Below are 27892 nucleotides of genomic sequence, written 5' to 3' on the forward strand. Positions count from 1 at the left end.
AATCCCTAAATGAGTCTCTTTGGGTTGACTGTGGGGGTGTCTCTAATCTGTGCACATGGGACAGTGCCCCAGGCAAATTCAAGAGCAGGCGACTGCAGGAGAGAGGGTGGGCAAACTGGGCCTGCCGAACTCAGACCTGGCCCCAGCCTTCCCCCACGACTCGTGCTGCAGACGAAGGAACAGATCTTCATGGCTCTCTGGGTGCCTCTGCAGAGTACTCTGCCCACTCTCCCAGCAGTGCATTTCCATTTTTGCTGCAGCCTCTTCGTTTGTGGTTGTGTTTTGGACCAGAACTGTAGGGGTTTGAAAGCAACGTGAAACACTGTGCACGTGTTAGTCACAGCCCTGCCAATGGCAGGAAATGCCAGAAAGCATGAGCTCTGGTGCAGTTTTCAGGTCAAAGTGCAGAGAGGATAGAAACTTTGGTGTGCAGAATGGACCCTCTGAACTTTTTGGCTCTCCCATTGCTAATAAAAGTGGAGGCAAGGTAGGTCAGGAAGTCAGTTTCTTGGGAGATGCTGGCTGGGCAGAGAGCTGTGGTTGGAGTCACACAGGAAGTGGTTGGGAGCTCTGGAGGCACAGATCAATGAGTACCTGGTATGTAGGGATCAAAGGCAATTGAACAGCAATGTAAGTAACACAGAGATGAGGCAGTTGAAGGAAAATGGAGTTCAGCCTAATCAGCAGAATTCACCCTGTGAGCAAAGAACCCTGGGGTTTGTAAACTAGCAGCTGGCTTCCAGACAAGATGCTCTGTGTGAAAGAGAAGAGCCCTCTGAACTGCTTGTGGGCTGTGGTCCTGATCCCACTTCAGGCTCCACACACCAGGCAAATCCCCTCAGGTGGCAGACCTATTGTCTTGGGTTCCTCCATGCAACTGACAGAGGAGTCGCTGTTCCTGTGCTAAGGGTTAAAGTGTGTACCAGCCGTTTCCAAGGAGCGTGGGGATGGCCTCTGAGTGCCCCCAGCTCACTGGCCTCTGCAGTAACTGGCTCTGCCTGACGCAGCAGGTGCAGGTCGCTGTGTAGCCACCAGCTGAAATCAGCTCTGACATGTAGCGGCACCAGCAGCCGCGATGCCTGGAGCAGCTGAAGTGCCCTTCAGTGCCACATCTAAGTAAGGGCCTGTCTTTGCTTGTCTCTGTGTCTCTGCTCAGTACAAGCAAGTGGAGCAGTACATGTCCTTCCACAAGCTCCCTGCCGACATGCGCCAGCGCATCCATGACTACTACGAGCACCGCTACCAGGGCAAGATGTTTGATGAGGAGAGCATCCTGGGGGAGCTGAGCGAGCCCCTGCGTGAGGTAAGGAGGGGCACCCTGAGTGTCCATGGGAGGAGCAGAGGGGAGCCCAGGTGCTGCTCCCCACCGCAGCAGAGGCAGATGCGGGGAAGGGGAGGGGAAGAGAAAGAGAGCAGAACAATTCTCGCAGCAACTAACCTAGAGGGACAGCTGTCATTCCCTGGCCTCTGTCCATCCACACTCCACTGCCACTGAGCAGAACAGGGTAGTCAGCCTGGCAGCTCTGCACGTGAGTCTGTTAGCCGTTGCAGTGCTGCTGGGTGCAGGGCATTACAGCTGCTCAGAACATTTGGACTCAGTGACATTGCCCGTAAATGCTGCTTTGTGAAAGCCAAAGCTTTTTGTGGGAATGTGCTGGTTCCTGAGAAGTGGCCTTGGGCAGGTTTGCCAGCTAAGAGTTGTGTCTGTGGTTAGTGCACTGGCCGGGGCTGTAGGAGGCTCAGGTGCTAGTCTCTGCTCTGCATGATTCAGAGCAATCTGGGGTGAAACCCTCTCTTCTGAATCCATTGGAGCAGGGACCTGGGTCTGACACTCATTCCCACCCCGGTGCTGATCCAGGTTTGACTAGAGGTCACTGCTTTCCCTGTCCCGGTTTGCCTCCAGTGCCAGAGGGGGAAAGCCTATGTGATGGATGACCCCCTGTGGGTTGGAGTAGTTCTGGTGGTGATGAGAGACACCCCACCACCACCAGTGAACCTCTGCTATGACCAAACTAGCTCTCTGCAGCAGGAGCCAAGCTAGAGCCAGTGATCTGACACCCTGACAGTCATTCACAAGTTGATGTGCCAAAGCCCAGCTTTGCGTCAGGTACCCTGCCAGCCGCCAAGACAGCACACGGGTTTAATGCCCAGCACATGCAGAGCCTCCCTTTCCCCTGCATCCCCAATTTAAGTCTCATTCTGGCAGTGCCCAGGCGGGAGGAGAAGGAAAGGAAGCCTCGAAAAGGAAATTGCAATGGGAAGGAGTGGCCAATTCCTTCTGGGAGTGGGGTTGGGAGGAACTTGCCTCAGTTTGGCTTCACCTTTTTTTCAGCGTCGGAATCAATAGGACTTGTGGCCTTTCGCTGCCTTGCACTGCTCATCAGACCAGTACCCTGGCAGGGCGTGGTGCCATGGAACATGCACGGGGCGGCTGTGTTTTCTGTGGGATTTTGGTTCATCAGAGGCACTTAAATCACAGGTGTCACAGCCAACCTGTGCCACGCTATCCGACACCTCTCCCCACCCACCTTCCCCCCGCCCCCACAAAGCCCCAGAATTCCTTTCCGCATGGCTGGGCGCATCTCTGCAGCTCAGCATCTTGGAGACAAGGCAAGGGCGAGGCAGGACATGGGGTGCCAGGGTGAGTTACGGCATTTTCCTGGAGCAAGCCCTCTAGCTGCTTCACGTGGCATTTCACCGATGCCCCCCATAATGTGCATGGCTGCCAAAGACTGCTGTGTGGGGGTGGGGGGCTGTGGGGTGAAGGTTAGGGTGAAATGAGAGCAAGTCTTGAATTTGAGCAGTTGGGCACAGTCTCCTGGCCTTAGTAAATACGGCTGCAGCACCTGATCATCCAGGCCCTCCCGGAGTGCTGTCCCAGCATGCATTGGGCCTGATGTCCATGCTACACAGGAGCTTTTGGGGGACTAGCCTCTTTCCTGATCTTTCCACAGTCCTGGCTGGGGCTTTGGAGGGGATAGTCTTAGGGTATTGCCCCAGCTGAAGAGTTTCTCTCTGTGCCTGTCTCTGTCCCTTCCCCCACCCCTCTCTGTGGCCAGGAAATCATAAACTTCAACTGCCGGAAGCTGGTGGCATCCATGCCGCTGTTTGCCAATGCGGATCCCAACTTTGTGACATCCATGCTGACCAAACTGCGGTTCGAGGTGTTCCAACCGGGGGATTACATCATCCGGGAGGGCACCATCGGCAAGAAGATGTACTTCATCCAGCATGGGGTGGTGAGTGTGCTCACCAAGGGCAACAAGGAGACCAAGCTGGCAGATGGCTCCTACTTCGGAGGTGAGAGTCAGGGAGGCGCCCAACTGTGCAGCTTGGCCAAGCAGGCAGTCCTCACAAGAGTCGTGTGATTGCGGGGGTGGTGGGCTAGCAGCAGGCAGAACTGGAACCTCAGTCACCTTGTCTGCCTCTGCCAGAAGACTCTTGTCTTGCACAAGGTTCATGAGCTCCGTGGGTCAGGGACTGTCTTTTTGCTCAGAGTCAATGCAGCGTGCTGCCCTGTGGGGTTCTGATCTGTGACTGAGACACCCAGGCCTACAATAACAAAATCCAGCATCAGTGGGGAAAAGTTTGTTCACATCATGGTCCTTTCCTCTTGACTCCCTGCACGTGAACAGATCTGCCAGCCATAGGTGCTGCTGTATAAAGAGATCTTTTGCCGGGTCCCTGCTGCGGTTCAGGCACTTTATTGTGGTGCTGGACAGGAGAAATGGCAAAATGATAGTCCCTTGGCCAGAGAACTCACTGGTTAAACATGATGATGTTGAGGGGGCAGATCCAGCAGCTGGACAGCAGGACACGAGGCTGCTGTGAGATGAGGGGGGCAGTGGGATGGGCTAATCTGTGGGATGGGGTTTCATTGCTGCCTGTGGGCTGTAGGGCTGGCAGCTGCCAGGTGCTCGCTCCTAAGGCTCTGTAAAGCTTTCACCCAGGAACCCCAAACTGAGTAGACCGCATGTGGATGCAGCTGCAAGCGCAAGCATTCAACCTGCCAATGCTGAGTGGTCCTCTCCTTCCCACTTCCTCAGCCCTGTGGCCTGTTCTCCCCAACAAAGGATCCCCCCCCATCTACAACAGACCTTGAGACCCTTCCTCCGCCAAGAGCTCTACCCACAGCCTCACCAGGCCCCAAAGCCACTATGAACCCTTTTATTCTAGCAGGCTCCTGGATACTTGCATAATGGTGCAACCCTAAGCCAGTGGGCCCCTGTGAGCTGGACTCCAGCCCATGTGGAGTTTCTGGTTCACCTGGGTCTGCTATAACAGACTCTGGGTCCCCTCACTCAGTGCCAGCCAGGACCCCACTTACTGTGCCTGTGGGAAGATGGCTGCAGCCCTGCCTTCTCTGCGAACTTCTTGCTGTGGTTACCTGGCTGTCTCCCACATCCCAGCTCTCCAGAGGGCAGCTGGCTGGCGTGTGAAGGGCTAACACAGCAGAGACCTGCTGACCCAGAGCCCTGTTTGAAATGGGCAATGGGATCTGGGTTATCTGTACCTGCTTCCCCATCGCAAAACTACTTTTGGCTGGGTTCCTCTTTTGTGGGGAGGCATAAGGACGAGTACCAGCAACAGCATCAGTAAAGCCTGACAACCTTCCTGCGCCGCAGTTCCCAGCTGCTGGTGGAAGCAGGAGAGCACTTACGTTGAATCTAGTGGTGCCTTTGCTCTCAGAGGGACAGGGCCGCATTGTCTGCACCCAGCTGCTTTGCTTAAGGAGAATGGCTTTCCTCCTGGTGGCAGGCTCCATTGGAACCGTTCTCCCCGCAGAGCCATCTCTTGAAACAAATGCTAAAAATAATAGTCAGTCAGTCAGTCATGCATCAGTTCAGTTACTTCCATGCACACACACACTGTGTGGGCTGGCCACCAAGCTGAAACCTGCGAAAAGCGTTCTCTGCCAGCCTAAGATGGGCTGTGTGAAGTGTAGTTATGTTCGTGTGAGTAATAAAGGAGTTCCACTAGGTGATTAATCAATTAATCCTGTCAATTAATAAGATCACAGCAGATCCACCAACTCATAAGTTTCTTTTCCTGCATGTCATCAGCCTGGGGGACTGGCTGCTGCAGTCACAAGTCAAGTCAGACTGACTGCACGTGGAGGAAGAGTTAGCTTCAGCAGCATTTGGTGCGACCTTTCCAGTGGCCCAGGAAAAGGAGCGAGCGAAACAGTTCTCCATTCTGGATGCATGCATGGCATCTCTGAGAAGCCGTGGTTTCTGAACTTGCCAGCTCATTAGATGTGCTGAATCCCCGAGGTGCTATAATGTAGAGCGGTTGCTGCAGTTGAGCCCTCGGGTATTTTGCTTGGTAAATGCTATTGCATAGTGGACTGTTTACACTGTTAATATGGAGGCAGAGATGTTGCTTAGTGATGTGTGCTGCTTTCATTTGGAGGCAGGGATGGCTCTTTCCTTGGCTTCCCAGGCCCATGGTTCTCAGGCTGTGTTTTCGTTCCAGAAATCTGCCTGCTGACCCGTGGCCGGCGCACGGCAAGTGTGCGAGCTGACACCTACTGCCGCCTCTACTCTCTGTCAGTGGACAACTTCAATGAGGTGTTGGAAGAGTATCCCATGATGAGAAGGGCTTTCGAGACAGTGGCGCTGGATCGGCTGGATAGAATTGGTGAGCAGAGCGTACGAGTTAACACTTCATCCCCTGCTTCCAGGAGCTGCCTCCTCCTTCCAGTGGCTGTTTCCAGCCTTGCTCTGCCCTGCCTTCTTCCACAGTCTCTTTGCCAATGGGTAGTCCTTCCCCACCCAATCCCCATCAGCTCCTTTCCAAGCAGGAGACTGCACCCTGCCATACATCCATTTCCATTGTCTCCCCTTCCAAACAGCCTTTGGGGAGCACCTCCTGCCAAGTGTGCCGGATACGGCAGGACCACTGGATGATGTAGGGTTATCATCCAGCAGTGTGCTATCCACCACAAGCTGGGATGCAGGTCTCAAGAAATGGGGCAAAAACCAGATTTTGGTTGGTAGGTAACCTTGAGGAAATGCCAAGAGCTTCCCATTGCTGAGAGGAATGGGCCCAATTTTGCCACTCTTACTCTGCTAGCAATCCTGTGGCTTTCAAGGAAAATTTGTGTAGAATAAGATACTACTCAGCATAAATGTGGTGAGAGTTTGCAGCTCTTACACGAGCTAGGGTGTAATTACATGGACTAGCAGTGTACACTTTCACAGCAAACTCTGTACCAGCTGGGCTTAGGAAGCGCCATACCCCTGTGACATACTATGGCATAGTGGGGTGTGATGCTAGGCCTTGGACCACAGCTACAGAAAACACAAGCAGCAGAGCAGACGGGATGTTTTGAGGAGGGCAGGGAACCGGGGTGCTCGTTGGGTCTAAAGGTAGATGTCACTATTGGGAAGAGTGATCAGGAGAATATAAAAGCGATGCCTTCTATGCTGATTAGTTCAGTCTGAATGTATTTGCTCTGATTAGGTGCCTGGTTGCATAAAGTCATGGGAACAGTTACAGAATGGAGCCAAGGCCCAGCATTGATTCCTATAGGTGTGAAATTCTGGCCCCCCAGCAGACAAAAGGAGACCCCACTAAGACTGACACACCCCAAGCCCCCCCTCACCCCAGAAATGGGGACTCCACAGTGCTGGGCGCTGGAGAAAGAGGGAGTCTCTGCTGTGAAAAGCACAGTCTCCATAGACAAGACAGAGAGTGGGAGAAAGGATGGGCGGGTAATTCCCTTTGAATGGCTGTGGAGCTGCGCACAGGGCTATTGAGCAGGTCGGTTGTGACAAAGCTGGAGCTGTGTCTTCTGGGGCCCTAGTCCTGTGCCATCACCCCTCCATTGCCCTTTATTAATTAGCTCTCTCTTGAAAGGCCTGTACTTGTTTTCACTGATTCCCAGAATCGCAAAGCCCTGCACAGTTCTTGGCAACATGGGGGAGGGGGTCAGCGAAGGGCTCACTCTGAGGCAGGGGACTGTGGGTTTGGCCGCACCAGGCGTTATTCATCCAGTTCCTCGAAGGCTATTGCAAATTGGAGGGACTGACTCTGGAGGGAAGTTTAAGAGCTAGATGTGTGCTGCTCGGCTGAGCGCAGGCTAATTAGGCCCTGTTGTAAGTGGTGAGAGGCCTGTTACTTGAGACACTTGAATTGAGACCAAACAAAGCCCAAGAAGATGTACGGTAAGGCAGAATCCTGCCGTGTTGCAGGGGCATGGGCTAGACGGCAGCTAGCAAGGCTTTCTCATTCTGCTGGGCCCTGGAAAAAAGATTCCTTGCGATGGGCACTTAACTGCTGCTCAGCCCTGCAAGCCCCTGTGTCTGCATGTACGTTTGAACAGGCTGTGTGGAAAAGCTCAGCTCCACACCACCTGCTGCATCTCAGAGTGGCTAACGCGACTGCTGAAACTTCTTGCATCGGAGGGTGAAGGGGCATGAAAGCCCAGGTAAGCCCAGCTCACATGGCTCCTAGCAGTCTAGGCAGCAGTGCCTCCCTTGTTGAGGAGCTGTAACTTACTAACCACTGCAGATCCACAGAGAGGATAAGAACCCACTGCTGCTACTATCTAGGAGAGCTGCTTCATTGGCTGAAGTGGGAGAGGGCTGTGTGCTGGGGCTGAATGTCCCAGGTTGCATCCCAGCTGCGGTGAAGGGAGTTGTTAAACTTTGGATGGGGAAAATACACAAGGAGGGAGAAACAGAGTAGCAGCAGGAGGAGCTTGGGCAGCCCTGACGCCATGCCCAGGCTCCAGCTGACCTCATGGGACCGCGTTTCTCATCACTTTTCTCTCTTTGGCCCCACCACTGACACCCTGTTCCTTGCGGTGTGGGGCAGGCGGCACAGGACTCTGTGTAGCCGCTGAGCAAGGTGCAGATGCAGTGAGACCAGAGGCAAAGGCAGCGCCTGTGGCTTCGGCCAGATCAATTTCCAGTAGCAGCGCTTCGGTAAAACAGGCCGGTCCTGTGCAGTTCCGCTTTCGGAAAATATGGTCCCGCACTCTGATGTCCTCCACGGCTTGTGTTCCAGGGAAGCCCCAGCAGAGGGGAGAGGAAGAGGTTCCCTGAGACCTCTGTCCCTGTCCTGAGTATGCCCTGGTGCTGGTCAGTGGTTTGTATGTGGCACAAGCAGTGTGCTTGGGGCCTTATTGACATGTAAGAAGGCCAGGTGTCAGCCTCAAAGACATCACTAATTAAGGCCCCAATCTTTTCAAGATTGATGCATCTATTTAACTCTACACATGGGCTACGTCTATGCTAGAAGCATCTATCAGAACAAAAAAGCCACCCCAGATCTGAAGAAGTGGGTCTGTCCCATGAAAGCTCATCACCTAATAAATTACTTTGTTAGTCTTTAAAGTGCTACTGGGCTGCTTTTTTGTTTTGGTAGTATATAGACTAGCATGGCTATCTCTCTGTTACTATTCAACATACTAGAAGCATCTAGTTACTGTTGACAGGGAAATCTCGACAGAACCTGTCAGCTGATTGCTGCTATATGCAACTTGCTCTGTCGACAGAGAACTGTCAGACTGCAGTGTCCTCTAGTGACAGAAAGCGGAATGGCAGCTCTGAAAATGGCTGCCCAGCAACCAGAAGCCCTCTCTGTCAACAGAAGTGTCTACGCTGCACATCTGTCGACATAACTTTTAAGTGTAGGCACACACAGCCATGCTCAATAGCCCTTCTAAGTTCAAAGGGACCCCTCACTGTGCACACCTAAGCACATGTGTAAGTTTTTGCAGAACTGGGGCCTATGTTAATATTAAACTGAGTAAATTATGTACATTTAAGCATATAACTGAAAAAAATGCCCCTTTGTTCTTGAACATACTTTAAAATTATTCTACTTGTTTGTGCTTTGAAATGATCTGTTCCTTTCTTCAGTGTGTAATTCTTAGTCTGCCAACTGTTTGTGAATGGCCACAGTTTGTGATGTGTCACATAAATCCCACCTCTCTGTTTCTTGACTGGATTTTAAACTGGCTTTCAGTCTACCAGTCAAGCTTAAAATTAGATTTTCATAAGTATTTGCTTTTGTAAATTACAGTCCTCAGATGTTTGTGGAAAGCAAACACAATAGTCCTATGAATATAATCAAATCAGAATTCACTTAGGAATTCAAAAAACATTTGGGTACAATTTTTCCTCCGTTCATTCTTCTCTAATTAATACTATACATATCTTTTATCTAAGTCACTTATTATTCATATGAAGTTCACAAGTAATAGATGCCAAAAACAATTATATTTCTAATATCATATACCGTGAGCCCTGACTCCCATTAGATGACATATAGTCTAATTCAAAAATCTTTGTCAAATCTAAGTTAAGTTTGCTGTGGTTTTCCTCATGACAATGTATATACTAAAACTTAGGGTCATCAATTTATTGCAGTTGATGAAAAACAAATTAACTAGTTGCAATTAATTGCAGCACTAAACAATAATAGAATAGCAATTTAAATTTATTATAAATATTTTGGATGGTTTTCAGCATTTTCTAATACATTGGTTTCACTTACTGCACAGGATAAAAAGAGCACAGTGCTCACTTTATATTATTTTAATTACAAATGTTTGTAAAAGAAGATGAAAGAAGTAGTATTTTTCAGTTTGCTGTGTACGGGTACTGAATGCATTCTCTTTATTGTGGAAGTGCAAAGGGGAGAAGGGATAGAATTGGCTTGCTAAACCCAGGGTTGTGAGTACAGTCCTTGAGGAGGCCATTTGGGGCAAATAGATTAAAAAAAAAAAAGACAATCTCTCAGGTATCAGAGAGGTAGCTTCAAGAACAACAAGAAGTCTTGTGGCACCTGATAGACTAAACAGATATTTTGGAGCATAAGCTTTCGTGGGGAAAGACCTGCTTCATCAGATGTCAGGGATGGTGATAGGTCCTGCTGTGAGTGCAGGGGACTGGACTCCATGACCTCTGAAGGTCCCTTCCAGTTCCGTGTGATAAGGCTATCTCCATATACTTACCAGTGTAATTTTTATGTAGCTGCACTCAAAAACAAAACAATGTAAAACTTTAGCGCCTGCAAGTCCACTCAATCCTGTTTCTCATTCGGCCAGTCGCGAAGACAAATAAGTTGTTTACATTTACAGGAGATGATGCTGCTTGCTTCTTAGTTACAGTGTCACCTAAAAACGAGAACAGACACTGTTGTAGCGGGTGTTGCAAGGTATTTATGTGCCAGATATCCTACAGCAGGGGTGGCCAACCAGTTAGAGACTAAGAGCCAGCATAGCTGTGGATAGAGAGCAAAGAGCCATATATTATATATTTATTTTTATATATCTATCTATGTAGATAGTTACGAGTAAATATCTAATAGGTGTCTTAATGCCCCACCCCCAGAGCCATGCTCCCCCAGCCCTCCCCTGTTCTAACCCTATCCCCTCTGCTCCCCCAGATCCAGGCACCCCAAGCTCTCCCTCTGCCCAATCCAATTCCCTTCCTCCAGAGCCAGAAACTGCCAACCCCCCCGTTCTAACCCAATTTCCTTCCCCTCCCCCAGAGCCAGGCACCTTCTGCCCCCGCCCTAACCGAATGGCTGCAGCTCACGAGAGCTGCCGCTGAAGCCACACGCTTCTCCCTCCAGGCACTGGGATGCATGCGGAGAGCAGCGGTGAGCAGTCCGGGCAGGTGGCTCCAAGCAGGAGCCCCATTTCTTTGAGCAAAGATCTGCGTGTGGCTCGAGAGTCATGGGTTGGCCACCCCGTCCTAAACATTTATAGGTCCCTTCATACTTCTCAGATCTTTTAATGATGCAAAGATATGTAATAAAAATCACAATATGAAGTGAGCGCTGTGAATATTTGTAGCTGTTTGACAGTCCTACCAAGGGAAAGATATGATGAGGCAATATTCATCCCTAACGCAGTGCCTGTCTCCGAACATGAGCCCGGTAATATTACTGTGTTACACGACACTCTGTACGCCAGCACCGCTTCACTTTCACTTCACCATCTTCCATGCGCAGGCAAAGGGATGATCCTCACCAATTTCCGTCCCTGTCATTTTATTTGAGGTGCAGATTGATAGTTACATAATGTCAGGGCTCGTCTCTATGGGAATGTTAATTTGTATAAAGTAAGGGCTGAATTTAAACCCATATGTTTATATTTGTTTAACTTTCATGTGCACACTGTTGTTCTCCTACCAGACAGCCCTGTTTCAGTTTAGTTAATGTTGCTTTGGAAAAGGTATAAGCTTAACTGCAGACAGCCGCCCACACTCTGGATAGAGCCATCCCCCTAGGGCATTATATCAACATAGCTATAGTGGTTTAACTGTAACACTGTAGTAAAACTGTCACATGTAGGCAACTTAGTTGTATATCAGAAGACCTGGCGTCTATTCCTAGTTCTGCCGCAGACTCCTGCTGTGTGATCTTGGGTCAGTCCCTTCATGCCAGTGCTGCCTCAGTTACCTATCTGAAAAGTCCTGTAGCGCCTTAAAGACTAACAAATGTATTTGTTTGGTCATGAGCTTTTGTGGGTAAGACCCTCTTCCTTACTCACAAAAGCTTGTGACTTAATAGCTTCCATATGAGGAGAGGTTAGAAAGATGAGGAATTTTCAGCATGGAAAAGAGACGACTAAGGAGCGATCTGATTGACGTTTATAAAATCATGAGTGGTGTGGAGAAAGCAAATAAGAAAATGTTATTTACTTGTTCTCACAACACAAGAACTAGGTGTCAACAAATGAAATTAATAGGCAGCAGGTTTAAAGCAAACAAAAGGAAGTATTTCTTCACACAACACAGTGAATCTGTGGAACTCCTCGTCGTGAAGGCCAAGACTGTAACAGGGTTCAAAAAGAACTAAGTGAGTTCATGGAGGTTAGGATGGGTGGAGTAGGATGGGTAGGCGTGGTGTCCCTAGCCTTTGTTTGCCAGAAGCTGGAAGTAGGTGACAGGGGTGGATCACTCAATGATTGCCTGTTCTGTTAATTCGCTCTGGGGCACCTGGCACTGGCCCTTGTTGGAAGACAGAACACTGGGCTAAATGGATCTTTGTTGTGGCCCACTGTGGTCATTCTTTCTTATAAGCCACCAGAATAGAATGAGGATGTTGGAAATGCGTGCAGATTCAAAAAGCAATTTGCTGACCTGAATTCTTAACCTACAGCCACTGGCCTCAGACTGAAGTGGAGGTAGAGAGCCTGGATGAACGTAGGTAGCATTGTGACTAATCTCCCCAGGGTCTGCCTAGAATTTTAACAACAGAAAGCTCATTTTGACGATTTGATAGAACTGTTGTTCAGAGCGGATTCTTTTCTTTAAACCACCTGGCCCTTTTCCCGGGGACCCTTGTGTGTTAGCTACAGTCAGATGAAGTGGGTCTTTGCCCACAAAAGCTTATGCTCCAGAATATCATCTGTTAGTCTATAAGGTGCCACAAGACTTCTTGTTGTTCTTTCAGTCAGATGAAGTGTGACTTCACAGTTCTTTATTAAGAACTCCAAAACTGCACAGGCATCACTCAACTTCAGAGCTCTTATGACTACATTGGGCACGTCCTCTATGATCTAAATGCTGTTATTGTTTTCAGCCCATCACTGCGTTGATGAGAAATAAGTTTATGTATAACCCACTGTATTAACAACTATTACATATTATTTGTATGTTGGCAGTGCCTTACCCCAGTCCTGGACCAAGAGCCCCTGTGCTACGTGCTGTACAAACAGTATGTGCTCCTAAGAGCTTGTGCAGTCTCACTGTAATGCATCACTGGTGTTTCCAGGTCTTTTTTAGTTCTACTTTAATAAACCATCTCATGTGTCTTTGTGCACCTCTGCTGGATGGAATCAGAACTGCTCACCTATGTGTCAGAGACCCTGTACAATTCACACTAATGAATAGTCTTCTTTAGTCAAGTGGGTGGGAGCTGTGTTCTTTGGAGAAGGAGGAGCTGAGTTTGATTATTGCTGCTGCCATGAAGTTCCACATATTCAGCTTTAGGAGACAAATTGGAATGGATCAGTGAGTACTCTGTATATTTGACTAGTCCTTAGACCATGCTCATCACTGTCATTCCGGAAGGATGGAAGGTCTGGAAGGATGAAATCCTGACATCAGACAGGCTTTGTGCTGAAATGAGAGGAAAATAGATGGTTCACTGAACAAGCGGTCGGTACCAAATAGAATTACCTTTGATTACACAGCAGTACTTAGGAAAGCCACGCTTATCAGCCTTTCACCGCTGTCTTTGCAGAGCTCATCTCGAGGCAGGTGAAATGGCAATAAATATAGGTGATCCATGTTGCCCTGTGTTACTGACATGCCCACATCTTATTTACCACTCCACCAGCTTTTGTGGCCTCTGCCAGATTTACCTGCAGTGATTTGATATTTTCTGACCAATCATCGCTAAAGCCGTTGAATAGCATGGGGCTAAGAACTGATTCTCCACGGCAGAGATTCTCAAACAGGGGTTTGGGAACCCCTGCGGGTCTGCAAGGGAAACCCAGGGCATCCTCAGGCCCTGCTGATCAACAGCTTTCCCTCCCTCCTGAGCAGACATTCTGCCTGCCGTGGTTCTGCACAGCTCTCAGGAGCTTGAGGCTGCTTCTACACTCGCCCCCTCCCATCAGAGGGGGCATGGAAATGAGGCAATTTGAAGCAGGCTAATGAGGCACTAACGTGCATATTCAGCAACTCATTAGCATAATGGCAGCCACGTGAATTTCAAAGTGCTGACTTCAAATTACAGGTTGACGGTGTAGATGGGGGCAGCTTTGAAATAAGCGCCCCCCTTCGACATTCCCTTACTCCCACAAAACTAGGTCAGGGTGAGGGCATATCGAGGTGGGGCGCTTATTTCGAAGCTGCCCCCCTCTACACGGTTAATCTGCAATTTGAAGTCTGCACTTCAAAATTCACATGGTCACCATTATGCTAATGAGGCACTGGATATGCACGTTAGTGCCTCATTAGCCTGCTTCCAATTGCCTCATTACCACGCAACCTCCAACAGGAGGCGGCGAGTGGAGAAGCTGTCAGTTCCATGGCTCCTATTAGCCAGAACTGCAGCTAATGGGAGCTGCAGGGGTAAGGGCATGTGTGGAACCTTACTGGTCATGCCTCCACCTAGCCATAGGCATGGGAACTAGGGATGGTTTTAGCTAGGGCTGCTCTCCTGGCCCCCTGCTCTGGTCCCAGCAGCCATCACCCAGTGCAAAAGGTCCTGGCAACTGCCACCCACTCCTCCCGTGTCCCGGCTGCCGTCCCTTCCAGGTCCCAGCTTCCAGTCCCAGGGCTCTGCTCGTGGCCCTGCACCCACCCACAGGTGGCGGGACTCAGAGAGTGATGGGGGGGAGGGCTAGCTTTCAGCACCCCCACTACATGCCGCTGCATCTACCTGGCTGCTAGTTGGAGACTGCAGTGAGTGCTGTTGGAACATTGAACCACCTCTTGTGCCTTTGCCCATAGGTGGCGAGTTGTATGGACTGGGGGTGCCTGGGCACTGTGAATATCCTGGCCCAGCTCCAGCAAAGGTTGCGGCTGGTTCTCTCCCTGGGCCCCACCTGCCACCCCTGCATGCTCCCTGGCCCCCTTCATCTCCCAGCCCCACCTGCCACCTCCGGGTGATCTGAGTAGCTCCAGGAGCCCCACAATGACGCTATGACTGGTGCAGCAGGGCTAAGATGGCTTCCAGCGGCTGTCTCTGCACTGCTGCAGGCATGTCACAGCTGCCCTTGGGCAGGGTGTGTGTGTGCCTCCGTGTTAATTGGTTTGAAATAGAATCAGGTCTCCTGAGTTTCAGACCTTGCACATTACAACAAAGCCACCTTTCCTCTCCTGCAAAGTTCAGAAATACTGCTAATAACTTGGAGTAGGATGGGCAGACGTACCCACTCCTGGCAGGTTGTGTTTCATTACTCACTGTTGTAATTCCCTCCATACTTCTGTGCAAGGAAATCATTTAGCTTTAGGCCTGAGTCACGGAAATCTGAACACCTTTTTCCCCAGGTTTAGCAACCTGGCACTATCCTCTCTCCCTTCCAATAGAATAGAATCTTTCCTTATATTCTTCTTCTCTGATCTGCAGAGAGGCTGTGAGGCATTTGAAAATCTGGGCAAAGAATGATAAGGTGCTTGGGCAAGCCCTGTCTCCATAATCCTCGTTCACCAGTATAAACTATGCCGATACTCTCTAATGCTGAAGGTGCAAGGTGGCTGTGACACCAGCATTCAGGGTGGAAAGTGTTTGCAGGTCCATGTTGTGCGATTCAAACTCTGCAGACCCGCCCAGACCTGGTTGTGGAAAGAGCCTGGGGCACTGAAACAGACTTGGAAAGGAAGTTACCTGATGGATGTGACGCTGAAGAAAAGTTTTGTTTGGGAGGAAGGATAATCTCATGTTTGATTTAATCCAAACTGGCTGGTGCCTTGGGATTCTACTTTACTCTCAGCTTGAGCCCCAGCCTCCTGGAGTGCCCTTGAAAAGTCATGTGGTGGATGTAATTGGAAGTGTTTTAAGGCTGTGATAAGGAGGCTGTAACACAGGGTGGTAGTTTGTTTGCCTCAGGCTTGGAGGGCACGACTGAATTCTGATGTACTGGTGGTTCTCTCCCACTGAGAAGGTAAGAGGGCTATACACAGTGCCCTTGTTCTGCTCTGTTCTCTCAGCATAAGAAGTTACCCCTTGGAGTCGGGTGCATTCTCGCGTGAGTTAAACTCATTTCACTGACTTTTGCAGCACTGGGAAAAGGTAAAGCCCTGGCAATGCTCCACTGCAAGGCTGAAAGTTGAGCGGGGGCTTGAATGTGCTTGGTCTCATATTCCCCTTAAGAGGCGCTAATGAAACAGCAGTGGCAGCCTGTCTGCCACACACAGGGCTCTCACCTGGGCCAGCAGAGCCTTTGGGGCAGGGGAGCCCTTCTGTCCCTACTACGCAGAGACTTCCTCTCAGCCAGGACTTCCTTTACTTATCTCCCTGCCAGGGCTGGATTGACTCATCTGTGGGTCCCTAGGTGGAGCCAAAAAGGAGGGGTTCAGAGTGCGGGAGGGGGCTCTGAATTGAGGCAAGGGGTGAAGTGCAGAGTAGAGGGGGCTCCAACTGGAGGAGCAGGCTCTGGGGTGGGGCTGGAGGTGAAGCATAGAGAAGGGGGCTCTGGGGTTAGGGTGCAGGAGCAGAGGATTGGGGTTTGAGCTCCAGGCAGGGGCCAAGAAGTCTGGAATACAGACTGGGTCTTAGGGCAAGAGGTGGGGGGAGGCTGTTGAGACTGGGCAGCAGTTCAGGTGGGGGGGCGGGGCTGAGGCAGAGGGTGGGGGTGCAGGTCACTTACCTGGAGCATCTTCTCTTTGGTGACGCAGGTCAAAGGGAGGGAGGGGGCAGATGAGGACACTGCTACCCGCAGCTCCCACGGGCCACTATTCCCAGTCCATGGCAGCTGCAGAGACAGAGCCTGCAGACAAGGGAAGTGCGCGGATGGAGTTTTCCAGCAGGAAAAGGACATCCGTGTGTAGGGTCATGTCTCTGCCCCCTCCCCTCTGACAGGGGCGAAAGGTAGTGGCTTTGGTGACTGCAGCCCAGTGTTCCCCACCAGCCCCCTTCTTAATCCAGCCCTACTCCCTGCTAGGGAAGCTCTGGGTCTTGGGATGAAGTCCTGGCCCATTGACAGAGTTCACATTGACGTCAGTAGAGCCAGGATTTCCTCCCTAATTCGTGACCGTTTGTAAAGTGCTTTGGGGGTCTGAGATGAAAAAGTCTAAAGATGACCTGCATGTCACAAGCGCCTTTAAAGGGGAAATGGTCATGTGCTTGAGGGACAGAGTCTTTGGGGACTCAACCAATGTTTGGGAAGCTTTGCAAAACCTTCAAGGTGAGGGGGTTCCACAGTTTCTTCCTCAGTCCTGCAGGGTGTTAGAAGTTGTATGCACCCAGCGCAGTTTGCTGTGCAGTGTCTCTAATCACTTTTATCTTTTTAGATCAGCCATTATGGCTGAGCCAGGTGAGGGTGGCTTGAGATTACTTTATGTACTCCCCAGTACTTGGAGTCACTGGGGGCTGGTCCAAGTGTGAACACTGAATACAGCAGCCTTGGGGGTGCTCTAATTTATGGTAGGCCATTCCCATCCCCTTTCTGGCAGCTAGGGCTTGCTAGGGTGTAGGAACACTCAGCCATGCCCCCTGCCCTGAGATACCTGACACGGGGATGAGGCAGAGCATGCTCTGACTGTTCAGCTCCATTGGAGGGTTCCCCAGTGCCTCGGGATGGATCATCAGGCTCGACAGCTGCTTTGCACTGGAAGAGGGCTGCAGATCTGATTCGCCATGACTGACTAGCCCAGTAGGCGCAATGAGACATAGACTGGATAGGAAGGAGGGCTGTCTAACGATAAGCACAGGGGACTGGGATTCAGGGTTCTTGGGTGCTGTTGCTGCCTTGCTGTGTGACAGGGCAAACCACTTCGCCTCTCTACGCCTTGGTTTACCCAGCTATAAAAAAAACAAAACAAAACAAAGCAAAAGGGACTGTCCTAGTGATCAGACTGCACTGCTGAGAGTCAAAGTGTCTTGGAGTGCAGTCAGACCCGAGGGTTAGTATTGCTATGGCACCTGCATCTGAAAGGTGCTACAGAAGTTCTGAGCATTAGCTAGCAAAGTACTAATAAACGGCTTGGCAAAGACAATAACTCACTGTTCCCCAGAGGAAATTTTCCCTGGGAAATCCAGAGTTCTATGTGGGCACCCATGGCTTCTGCCTGTCTGTGGCTGGTGTATGTGTGTTCAGTTCCGTCAGTGAAAACACGATGAGCTTCTCCAGAAAACTGTGAGAAACTCCACTAAACCTTGGTTTCTATTTTGGATTCCCTCCAGGAGAGAAGAAAGGCCCAGCTAGTACCTCAGGCACTGTTTGCTGACAGCTCTCGGGGATGAAATAGTTAATACTCATTTTTCAAAATTTTGCCATTAGACTTCAGAGTGACCTAGTCCATTGAGGTGAATGAGGCAGAGCTGTTGTTTCAGGCTCTCTGCAGGCTCAGGCAGACAGCATTGCCATCGGTGCATGCAGTTTTTCTTTACAGCCACAAGCACTGCAGAGCAACTGCCTTACATGCATGTTGAGATTCTGCAGTGCAACATAATGGCCCCTGGACAAAGAAGGCTGTTTGCCAAGCTGCCTTGACCTAGCTCCTGGCAACCCGTAGTGAGTGAGCAATGCCTCTGCCCGGGAGGTAAGACCTCGCAGGACCTGTGGGCCCATTGCACTACTTGGCTAGAGGATGTCAGCTTATTGACTGGCACGAAGCTGCCAGGACACCTCCATTTGGGGGAACAAGTGAGAATGGGGCATGGGGCCCTCAAGTGAGCTGGGAGGGGTAGGCAGTGGCCTTTAATTGATACCTGCTGAGGAAAGGAAAGGAGGACAATCCAGGGAACTGTAGACCAGTCAGCCTCACCTCGGTACCTGGGAAAATCATGCAGGGGATCCTCAAGGAATCCATTTTGGAGCACTTGGAAGAGGGGAAAGTGATCAAGAATAGCCAACATGGATTCACCAAGAGTAAGTCCTGCCTGACCAATCTGGTTAGTTTCTATGATGAGGTAACAGGCTTTGTGGACATGGATGTCAGTGGATGTGATGTACCTTGACTTCAGCAAGGCTTTTAATACGGTCTCCCACAACATTCCTGCCCATAAGTTAAGCAAGTATGGATTGGATACATGGACTGTAAGATGGATTGAAAGCTGGCTTGACAGACAGGCCCAACAGGTAGTGGTCGATGGCAGTTGGTTTCAATTGAAGTGCTGCACGGCTCAGTTCTGGGGCTGGTGTTGTTCGACATCTTTATTAATGACCTGGATGAGGGACTGGATTGCACTCTCAGCAAGTTTGCAGAAGACGCAAAGCTAGGAGGAGAGGTAGATATATTGGAGGACAGGGATAGGGTCCAGAGTGACCTAGACAAATTGGAGGATTGGGCCAAAAGAAATCTGATGCGGTTCAACAAGGAGAAGTGCAGAGTCCTGCACTTGGGGTGGAAGAATCCCAAGCATTGTTATAGGTTGGGGACTGACTGGCCAAGCAGTAGTACAGCGGAAAGGGGTTATGGTGGATGAAAGACTGAATATGAGTAAACACTGTGCCCTTGCAGCAGGGAAGGCTAACAGCATACTACGGTGTATTAGGAGGAGCATTTCGAGCAGATCTGCAGAAGCGGTTGTTCTCCTTTATTCGGCACTGGTGAGGCCACGTCTGGAATATTGTGTCCAGTTTTGGGCGCCTCAGTATGAAAAGGATGTGGATGTGCTGGAGCAGGTTCAGCAGAGGGCAACAAAAATGATTAAGGGTCTTTAGCACAAGACCTATGAGGAGAGGCTGAGGGCTTTGGGCTTATTTAGTTTACAGAAGAGAAGACTGAGAGATGATTTAATAGCAGCCTTCAACTTCCTGAAGGGGAGCTCTAAAGAGGATGGAGAAAATTGTTCTCAGTGGTGACAGACGGCAGAACAAGGAGCCATGGTCTGAAGTTACAGAAGGAGAGGTGTAGGTTGGATATTAGGAAAAACTACTTCACCAGGAGGGTGGTGAAGCACTGGAATGCGCTGCCTAGAGAGGTGGTGGATTCTCCCTCCCTAGCGGTTTTTAAGTCCTGGCTTGACAAAGTCCTGGCTGGGGTGACTTAGTTGGGGTTGATCCTGCTTGGAGCAGGGGGCTGAACTAGATGACCTCCTGAGGTCCCTCCAGCCGTATGATTCTATGAGAGGTTTTCCCCTTGCTTCTGCGAGTCAGACTGATTCTTCCTCTCTCCTTTTGTTCTATAGGTAAGAAAAATTCCATTCTGCTACATAAAGTCCAGCATGACCTCAACTCTGGTGTCTTCAACTACCAGGAGAATGAGATCATCCAGCAGATTGTGCAGCATGACAGAGAGATGGCACATTGTGCTCACAATGTCCAGGCGGCAGCGGCTGCAGCTGCAGCCTCCACCCCAACCCCTGTCATCTGGACTCCACTGATACAGGCGCCCTTGCAAGCTGCAGCAGCCACCACTTCGGTAGCAATAGCTCTGACCCACCACCCGCGCCTCCCAACGGCAATATTCCGTCCTCCTGTGTCTATCTTGGGCTCCTTGGGGCAGCAATCCAGCCAGACTCCGAGACAACTAAAAAGGCTTCAGTCTTTCATAGCATCGGCTGGTCCTTCTGCTGTAGGCTCCCCATCCAGCACGCCGTCCCAGCTGCACACTCCAGGAGCCGAAACGCCTTCGTCGTCGTCCTTCCAAATTCAGCAGCTGGCAGGGTTCACAGCCTCTGCTGGCTTAGGCCAGTTCCATCAGGCCTCAGTGGGATCTCCTTCCCCTGGCTCAAGCCAGCAGTGCTTGGGTGGAGCATCATCAGCGGGACTGAACCAGTTTCAACAGGCACCGTCGGGATCTCCTTTAGGGACAGCTCAGCAGCAGCCACTTTCCAGCAGCACTCTGCCTAGTGGATTTGGCCACTTCCAGCAGGCCACCACTAGCTCTCCATCGACTTCCTTCACCCAGCTTTCATCAAACTCACCTAGCAATCTGCTCAACCAATTCCAGCCCACCGCCCCCAGGCCGTCGCAGGTGGGGCAGCTACAGCCCCTCACGGCAAGTGGAGCTTTGGGAGGAAAGAACCACTTTCAACTCCCTCCTTCTTCTAGTTCTCCATCCTCTAGCTTAAGCCAGCTGGCACAAGCCTCTGGAGGCTCCCTCTCAGCGCTGTGCCAAATACAACCAAGTGCATTAGGTTCTGCAACTGGAACAGCAGGCCAGCTGCACCAGGAGAAATCATCTTTTGCTTCCGTGTCTCCACTCCAGCAGCCTGGTGTAGCCTCTCCTTCTTACACTCCTGGCCTTAGTCCCCCTAGTCAGAGCCCAGTGGCTGCAAGAACTTTCCAGTGTGGCCCTGCCGGGGCCTCTGGCTCTCATGGATCTCTGCTCATGCCTCAGACCCCCAGCCCACCTCCACAGGTCCTTCCGCCCAAGAGTTCTCCACATTTGCCACCAGGACGCCTGAGCCAGGACATCAAGTTGATTTCTGCTTCCCAGCCATCTTTGCCCCAAGAATTGGCTCAGAGTCTGAGCCAAAGCTCTCCTCTTTCCTCCAGAGAGTCTGTTCTGAGCTTCTCCCCTTTCTCTGGGGGTGGGGCTGGACTTCTTGGGAATCTGTGTAGCTCTGTTCCTGGGCGTGTGACTTTGCCACGTCAGATGTCCTCAGGTTCTCTGCCACACCCTCTCGTGTTTGGGGCCAGTGCAGTTGTTGCTCCCTCCGTGACTGCTGGTGGGAGGAAAGAATCTGTTGTGCTCCCCGGGGAGCTGGAACCTGTCAGATCCAAACTGCCCTCCAATTTGTGAGGCTCGCTTCTTGAAGCCGCTTCTGTCATTCATGCAATCGAGTTCCTGGTCAGACTTTCACAAGTCTTGGCTTTCCTTTTTTAATTTCTTTCTTTTCTTTGCCTTTCTTCCTTTCGGTTTGATTGTGATTAGTGATAAACAAAAAGAAGATAACCAGGTATTCTTAGAGCTATAGATTTTGGTCACTTGATTTTATAGGATATTTTAACAATGCGGAGCAAAAGAAAATGAGGACATTGAGTCCACTGAGGTAGCACAGGCAAAAAGTGTGTGCCTGTGCTGGAACTTGTGAATGATCAGCCATAGAGCCACCAAAAGGTTTTCCTGCTGAGACACAGAGCTTGTGTTGACGTGTGCAGGAGGGGAAACGTTGGGCCGGGTCTATAGTCGGTGTGTATTGGAGCAGCTCCGTTTGAAGAGCTGTGCTGATTTGCACCAGACGGAACGGACAACTGCCCTATCATATCGCCATTGGGTAGTCCTGAGCAGGGTGCTGTGCACATCGGAAGGTTCTGCCCCACCCCCCATGGTTTTCTCTGTCCTGCGTGGCTCGCCAAGGAGGCAGCAGAGGGTCAGTACTGCTGATGCAGTTGCCTGTAGGGGTTAGAATCACAAGGGCAGAGGGTTTGTTTTTTCCCTTTCTTGGATTCCTTCTGGGCACAGTGAAGCATCTGGGGCTGACCCGCCCTTCCCACAGCATTGCAGGCTCCTCCGACTCCTTCCCACCCCCATGTTTTAGCAGGAGCACAAGCAGGCGACCCTTCCTCCATGGCAAGAGGGAACTATATCCCTGTGTACTCCTAAAGAAGGTGGGGGAGGGATAGGTCTGAGAAAGTGCAAGGCTGTGCTTTGGCAGGGGCCAGCTGTATGGCTGCTGCCTCCCAGCCAGCCCCCTGCTCTGGGCCTGTTGCTCATTTTGAGAAGGAAGTGGAAGCAAGTGGTGGGATGGTTCATTCGCCTCCCCTCCCTCAGTGTTCGCGGCACCCAGGACTAGGGTGCTGTTGAAAGGCGCAGTGCAGCTAATTTCCACCCTGCCACTCCTGAGCTCAGTGAAGGCTGATGGTGGAGTCCAGAGTGTCACCCTGGCCCTTTGCCAAGAGCCTGCAGGAGCCACCTGCTTTGCATCTCAATTAATAGAATTCAAAGCATGTCAAATGCTGCCAGCAGAGCCAGTGCATCTCCTCTGCCGGAGGAACCGAAATCATTTGCTTGACTTCACCAGCAATAATAACCTGCAGATGACTGGCCATGGCTCCATGCCGCAATGACAGCACCATCAGACAGTGTCGGATGCTGCAGGCTTCTTGGGCTGCCTCCTGGGCTCCCCAGTGGAAGGCAGTCCAGGCAGGGACAAGACAAGGACAAAATCCTGGTGAGGTTTCAGCCATTGGATGTGTACAGCACTGAACAGCAGCAGCTTTTACCTCGAGAGCAAATAGCTCCTCTTGCTTTGCTTGTCTTTCTTTTTCTTAGACCAACAGGTGTCTCTGGTCACCTCACTGTAAAGAGCTGAGCGCTCGCCTCTTTTCTAGCCCACTGTCTCATGTGCACCTTCTTCCTTTGCCCCGATATCATCGATCCCTTCCAGTGCTCCCATGAGAACGAGTGGAAAGCAGGCCCTCCCACCACAGTGCCAGAACAACTGTAACAATCAAAGTAATAGCAGCCCTCCTGTCTTCCCCAGCTCCTGCAAATCCTGCGTGGCTGTTGGTCTTATACCGACTGGTTTGCAAACTTCTGGCATGTGCCTGTATATCCGAAGGTTGACGCAAGCTTACGTGGGCCGTCTTAGTTCAGGGTGCTTTGGTGGCTCACAATTAAGATGTAATCAGCTTTGGTCTTCCTTAAAGGGTCAAGGGTACTCTAGAAATTTTTTCTACTAACTAAATACAGCTATATATGTGTGTGTGTATATAGGTGTATATGTATATAAATACCCTATACACAGCTACACACACACACACACATATATATATCTAATATACATATATCCTAGTTTTAAAATACATGTCAGTTTGGACCCTCCTGTAGGGGCGATTGGCAGGTGACGCCTAAAGTGTATATACCCTGCTTTTGGAAATAAATATAGCATCATCTGCCCAGCTTCATATAAAGGCCCATTTGAAAACAGAAATCACTGACAGAGGGGGAAACTGACTAGCAGTTCTCCCCCTCCCATGCTGAAGGATTTGAGGTGATTCCTAGAAGGAAACTTAGGGTGATTTTTATAAATCTCACCCGCCCACCATCAGACTGCTGTGTTAATAGTTGAACTCCAAATGAGACCCGTGGTGGCTCCAACACCCAGAGCTGCACAAACAACCCCGCCCACAGGGCTGTCACTGGTGGACTTGTATCTCTTCTGTGCCGCCCCCCCCCCCCGCCTACACTGTTTTGTAGACAGGCATCACTTGGGCAGGTTCCTTTGGTTTGATTTTTCTAGGGGACATTATTTGATTTCTGATTCTTAGCAGTTCAGTGCAGTAGCTAATATGAAGTTATTCCCACTGGACCTCAGCCAACACTTAGAACAGTAGTTCAGAATATTTCCTTCTTCATTTGTTTTGGTTTTGTTTACAGCGAGGGAGGGAAGAGTTGTAAGGGTGGGGTTTGGAATATGAAACAGACATAATAAAAAAAAACCTTAGTAAATAACAAAGACCTTCTGGCTTGGTATCTGTATCCTTTAACCCATGGGAACAGGTAAAAACCACCTTGTGTGGTGCCTCATTTCAGACCATCTGTTTCCTATTAGTCTTGCCTGTGGGGCAGGGTGGCTTTGTATTTTCCTTTCTGTGTCGTGTGTCTGGTTTTTCCTGACTGCCCCCTTGCTTCTCAAGGGCCTTCCTTTGTCTGGGAAAATAAAAGTAAATAGCTGGAAAATGCCAAGGGCTCATCTACACTAGCCTCCTCCTTTGAAGGGGGCATGTAAATGAGCCTGAGCAGTGAACGGCAGTGAGGTGTTGCGCTGCATATGCAACATCTCGTTAGCATCATTCCTGCCATGTGAACTTTGCCAGCAAGCAGTCTAGCCGTGGGCACTTCAAAGTACCCGCACAACTTCCAAGATCCCTTACTCCCAAAATGTTCTGGGAGTAGGGGAACCTGGAAGTTGTGCGGGTACTTTGAAGTTCCCACAGCTAGACCGCTTGCCGGCACTTCGAAGTTAGCAACTTCGAAGTTTGTGTGGCAGGTTTGATGCTAATGAGGTGCTACTTATGCAGCGCAGCACTTCATTGCTATTCACCGCTTGGGCTCGTTTACATGCCCACTTCGAAGGTGGGGCTAACATAGATGAGCGGCAGAAAAGGAAGGGCTCTGTGCTCTTAGCCCTACAAGAGGAAACATGACTGCTGCTCGTGGGCTTTCTCATTCGTGTGATGGGGGAGCCAGGACCCCGCAGCTGAGTTTGGAGCCCGTGATGCTAGGCTCTGTACAAATGCACAGGGAGAAGTGGTCCCTGCTGCCTGAGCCGGAAGTATTACATCCCCATTTTCAAGGCTGGGCAATGCTGAAATCACTCCTGGCGCGTATTTGGAGTCTAAACTTCCATTTCTTCTAGAAAAGGAACTTCACCCTTAGGGCTCATGTAGGTCAGATGGGGTTCTTGAGCCAGCTGTGTCTTTTGGAGCCACATCAAGGGCACTAGAGCGCTGATGCCTGTGCCAGTGAGGGAGAGCTCAGCTGTGTCACCTGCTTCCTCATACAAGCCTTTCACCCAGTCCTTTCATAACCCTTCCATGTGTTCGGTCCCGTGAGAGATTTCTGCCTTGCCGGCAGTCCTGTCTTTGTTTTCGGTCTTTAAAATCTGTCACTTCTGGCTGCTAGTCAAACAGTCCTACCTAGCAGCTGTGCGCCAACCCTCTAGCTGTGAGCCAGGCCCATCGCACAAAGGACTAACCTCTCTAACCCATGAGCACGGTCAGTGTCTCTTCTGCTTGGTCAAGTGCCTCGTCCAGGAGTGTTGCTTGTTGTTCTGGTCCTTCTTTGCTCCACTGGCTCCTCCAGAGCTACTCCACTAGAGCTCCACCTACAACAGCAGACAGTTGGGTTGGGAAAGACCTCAAAAAGGGACTCTTCACCCAGCAGTCTCTGTCCTTTAGTGCCCCTCTAAGCAGGAGCTCTGCTCAGCAGGGCCTTGGTCCCACTACTGAGCCAGTCAGCTGCGCTGGGGCCTCCAAACCGGCTCAGAGCAGAGCTGGTCAGAAAACATTAGGTCCACATGCACCAAAAAAGGCAGGTCCATCAACATTGAAATTATTGATGAATTTGTGTCAGTTTTGCCAAAAGTTTGTATGGGGGAGGGAAGGAGGAACTTTCCCACAGTGGCGAACACCCATTTCAACATTTTTGGAGCAGAAAGTTTCCAGCTTTCTTTTCTTTTGAGAGCACTGGGCTTAGCCATGCCTTTGGCCCTCTGGTCACCCTGCAGCTGAGCCTGGGCTGGACTCAGCTGCAGGTAGGGAGCCCAGCTGTGCTGTTAAACTCCAGAGCTGAGGGACGAGACTTCAGCCCAGTTGGGGAGCGCTGCTCTCGGCCAAGGGCCTGGGGCAGGCAGACTGAAGAGGGCCCTAGGGCAGGGATTAGGCTATGGTGGCCAGGAAAGGGGCAGGCTGGCATGGCACTGTGTGGGTTGGTATTGCAGGGGAGACAGGACTGTGCAGGTCTGGACTCCTGGCAGTGCTCCGGGAGGAGCAGACCTAGCTGCTGAGCACAGGGTCCCTGGGCCAGATCCAAGAGCAGAGGGTGGTCTGGTCCCCTGCCAGCCCAAGGTGTGGCATACAAACCCCAGGACACCTGAGCCCAGGGTGGGGCTGAGGACTGGGCTGGCTTGGCAGGTTGGGGAGTGGTCCCAGAGGGGTGGCAGAACTGGTGGGAGCTCAGCCTTTGTTACTGCCACAGGGGGTTGGACTAGCTGCAGCTAAGCACAGAATCATGGCCCTTGCAGGGCCAATGAGGTGACCAGCAGGCAGCCCTGAAGGTGAAGACCCTGCAAGGCTGGGACCTGCGGCTGCAGGGGGGTGCTGTGCTATGCAGGGAGTGGAACAACTTGTATGCTACCACTCACTATGGCAGAGCTCTGCCTGCTCCTGTGGGAGCCCACAGTTGGTTTTGGATGGGGTGGGGGAAGCAAAATTTGCTCCTAGCTGAGGCTGGCTCCCCTTACTGCTCTCCCGAGAGCGGCAGGTCAGTCTGCACTCTCCCTTTGCTTTCCTGCAGCACGAGCCCTGAGAAGGGGGAGTGGATGAAAGGTGCCAGGAGGAGCAGGGCTGATCCAGTACTCATAGACTCATGGGGTTGGGGGAACTGGCTTGGGGCTGCTAAATGAGTTGTAGGGCTGAGGGAGTGTCAGGCATGGTCTGGGAACACAGGATTAATGGTGCGCTGGCGTTGTGGGAGAAGTCAGTGTTCCTGCCATGAGAACTCCTGCCACGGACCCAAATCAGAATTCTAATTCTTTCAGAATTAGATTTCTGATGCAAACCCAGTTATTCAATTAAAATCAGCTGGCCAAGGAGCTTTGCTAAGACTTGTTCAAAATTCCCTGATCCTTTCTCTAGTAAACACTAGAATATTCACGCCAGCTGAAATTCACTGTTGTGCAACGAGCCAGCGTACAGTTGGGACTTCACTAGCTACCACTGTCTGGCCTGCCCCAGTGAGGTAGCTGAGCACCTCACCCTCTTCAGTGTAATTAGCCGCCCCATAAGGTAGGTCAACGCTCTTTGCTCCAGGGAACTGAGGCACTGAAAGGCTTGCCCTGGGGCTCGGGAAGTTAAAGCAGCACAAACTTGAGGCTGGGTCTCATAAGCCTTAGGTCAGTGCTCTACTTAGCTACCAGCCTATGCTGCGTTTGTGGCGCTTGGGCATTATGCTGGGCCTCTGCATGGGAGTGAATTGCACCCACAGTTAACAGCTGGAGCGGTATGAAAGCAGCCACAGCGAATCAATGAAAATATTCCACTAATGCTCAGAAACACGTTTCTCTCCCAGCTGTGCTTGAGTGTATCAAGTCATTTGTGATGCGATCTGTTGTATGGCCCCAGGGCAGGCCGGGTGCTCAAAGGGTGTGGGTGGCTTTTTGCAAAGGGTAGCCAAGACCATGTTGAACTCTAATCAGTCTTGATTCTTGGCCCCGCAGTTTTCCCACCACATCTGTCTCGTGTCTTTTTTGGTAAATCCCATCCACAATTTTTGTTGGCCATATAATCTGTCCTGCTTTCCACCATCTAGGTGCATCGCAGAACTGATTCACAAGCATACACATCACGAGGCGAGCACATCCGCCACCACCTTTAACAAAAGCTTGCTGACGTTACCCCATCCATGAGGTAGTCATTCCAAGCACAGTGCTCTTTCTGGAGTTCTGCACCTGGGTGCACCCTCAGAAGAGCCACATTTGAGGACTTTCCAGAACTCATGCGACTTCCACAAACAGTAACAAATGGCCATTGTGAAACAAACCACAGGAGCTGCATTATCTCGTGAGATGTGCCAAAGAAATTGCAACACATAGATGCACATGAAGGGGCTGATTGTGCTACCACCCCCACCACTGAAAT

The 27892-nt window shown here is 50.8% G+C and overlaps 1 protein-coding gene across 1 annotated transcript in view; it reads left to right on the forward strand.

Moving 5' to 3' along the window:
• HCN4 (hyperpolarization activated cyclic nucleotide gated potassium channel 4) overlaps positions 1–22154 on the forward strand; it is a 114568-nt gene extending 92414 nt beyond the window's left edge. Inside the window, exons 5-8 of the mRNA XM_075006717.1 lie at positions 1157–1303; positions 3060–3300; positions 5476–5640; positions 19771–22154. Of these exons, the coding sequence (XP_074862818.1) occupies positions 1157–1303; positions 3060–3300; positions 5476–5640; positions 19771–21329 (2112 nt within the window). The 3' untranslated portion in view covers positions 21330–22154. The remainder of the gene's footprint in view (positions 1–1156; positions 1304–3059; positions 3301–5475; positions 5641–19770) is intronic.
• Positions 22155–27892: the final 5738 nt, after the last annotated feature.

Source organism: Carettochelys insculpta, chromosome 12 (genome assembly GCF_033958435.1).
Source record: "Carettochelys insculpta isolate YL-2023 chromosome 12, ASM3395843v1, whole genome shotgun sequence".
NCBI classification, from domain to species: Eukaryota; Metazoa; Chordata; order Testudines; family Carettochelyidae; genus Carettochelys; species Carettochelys insculpta.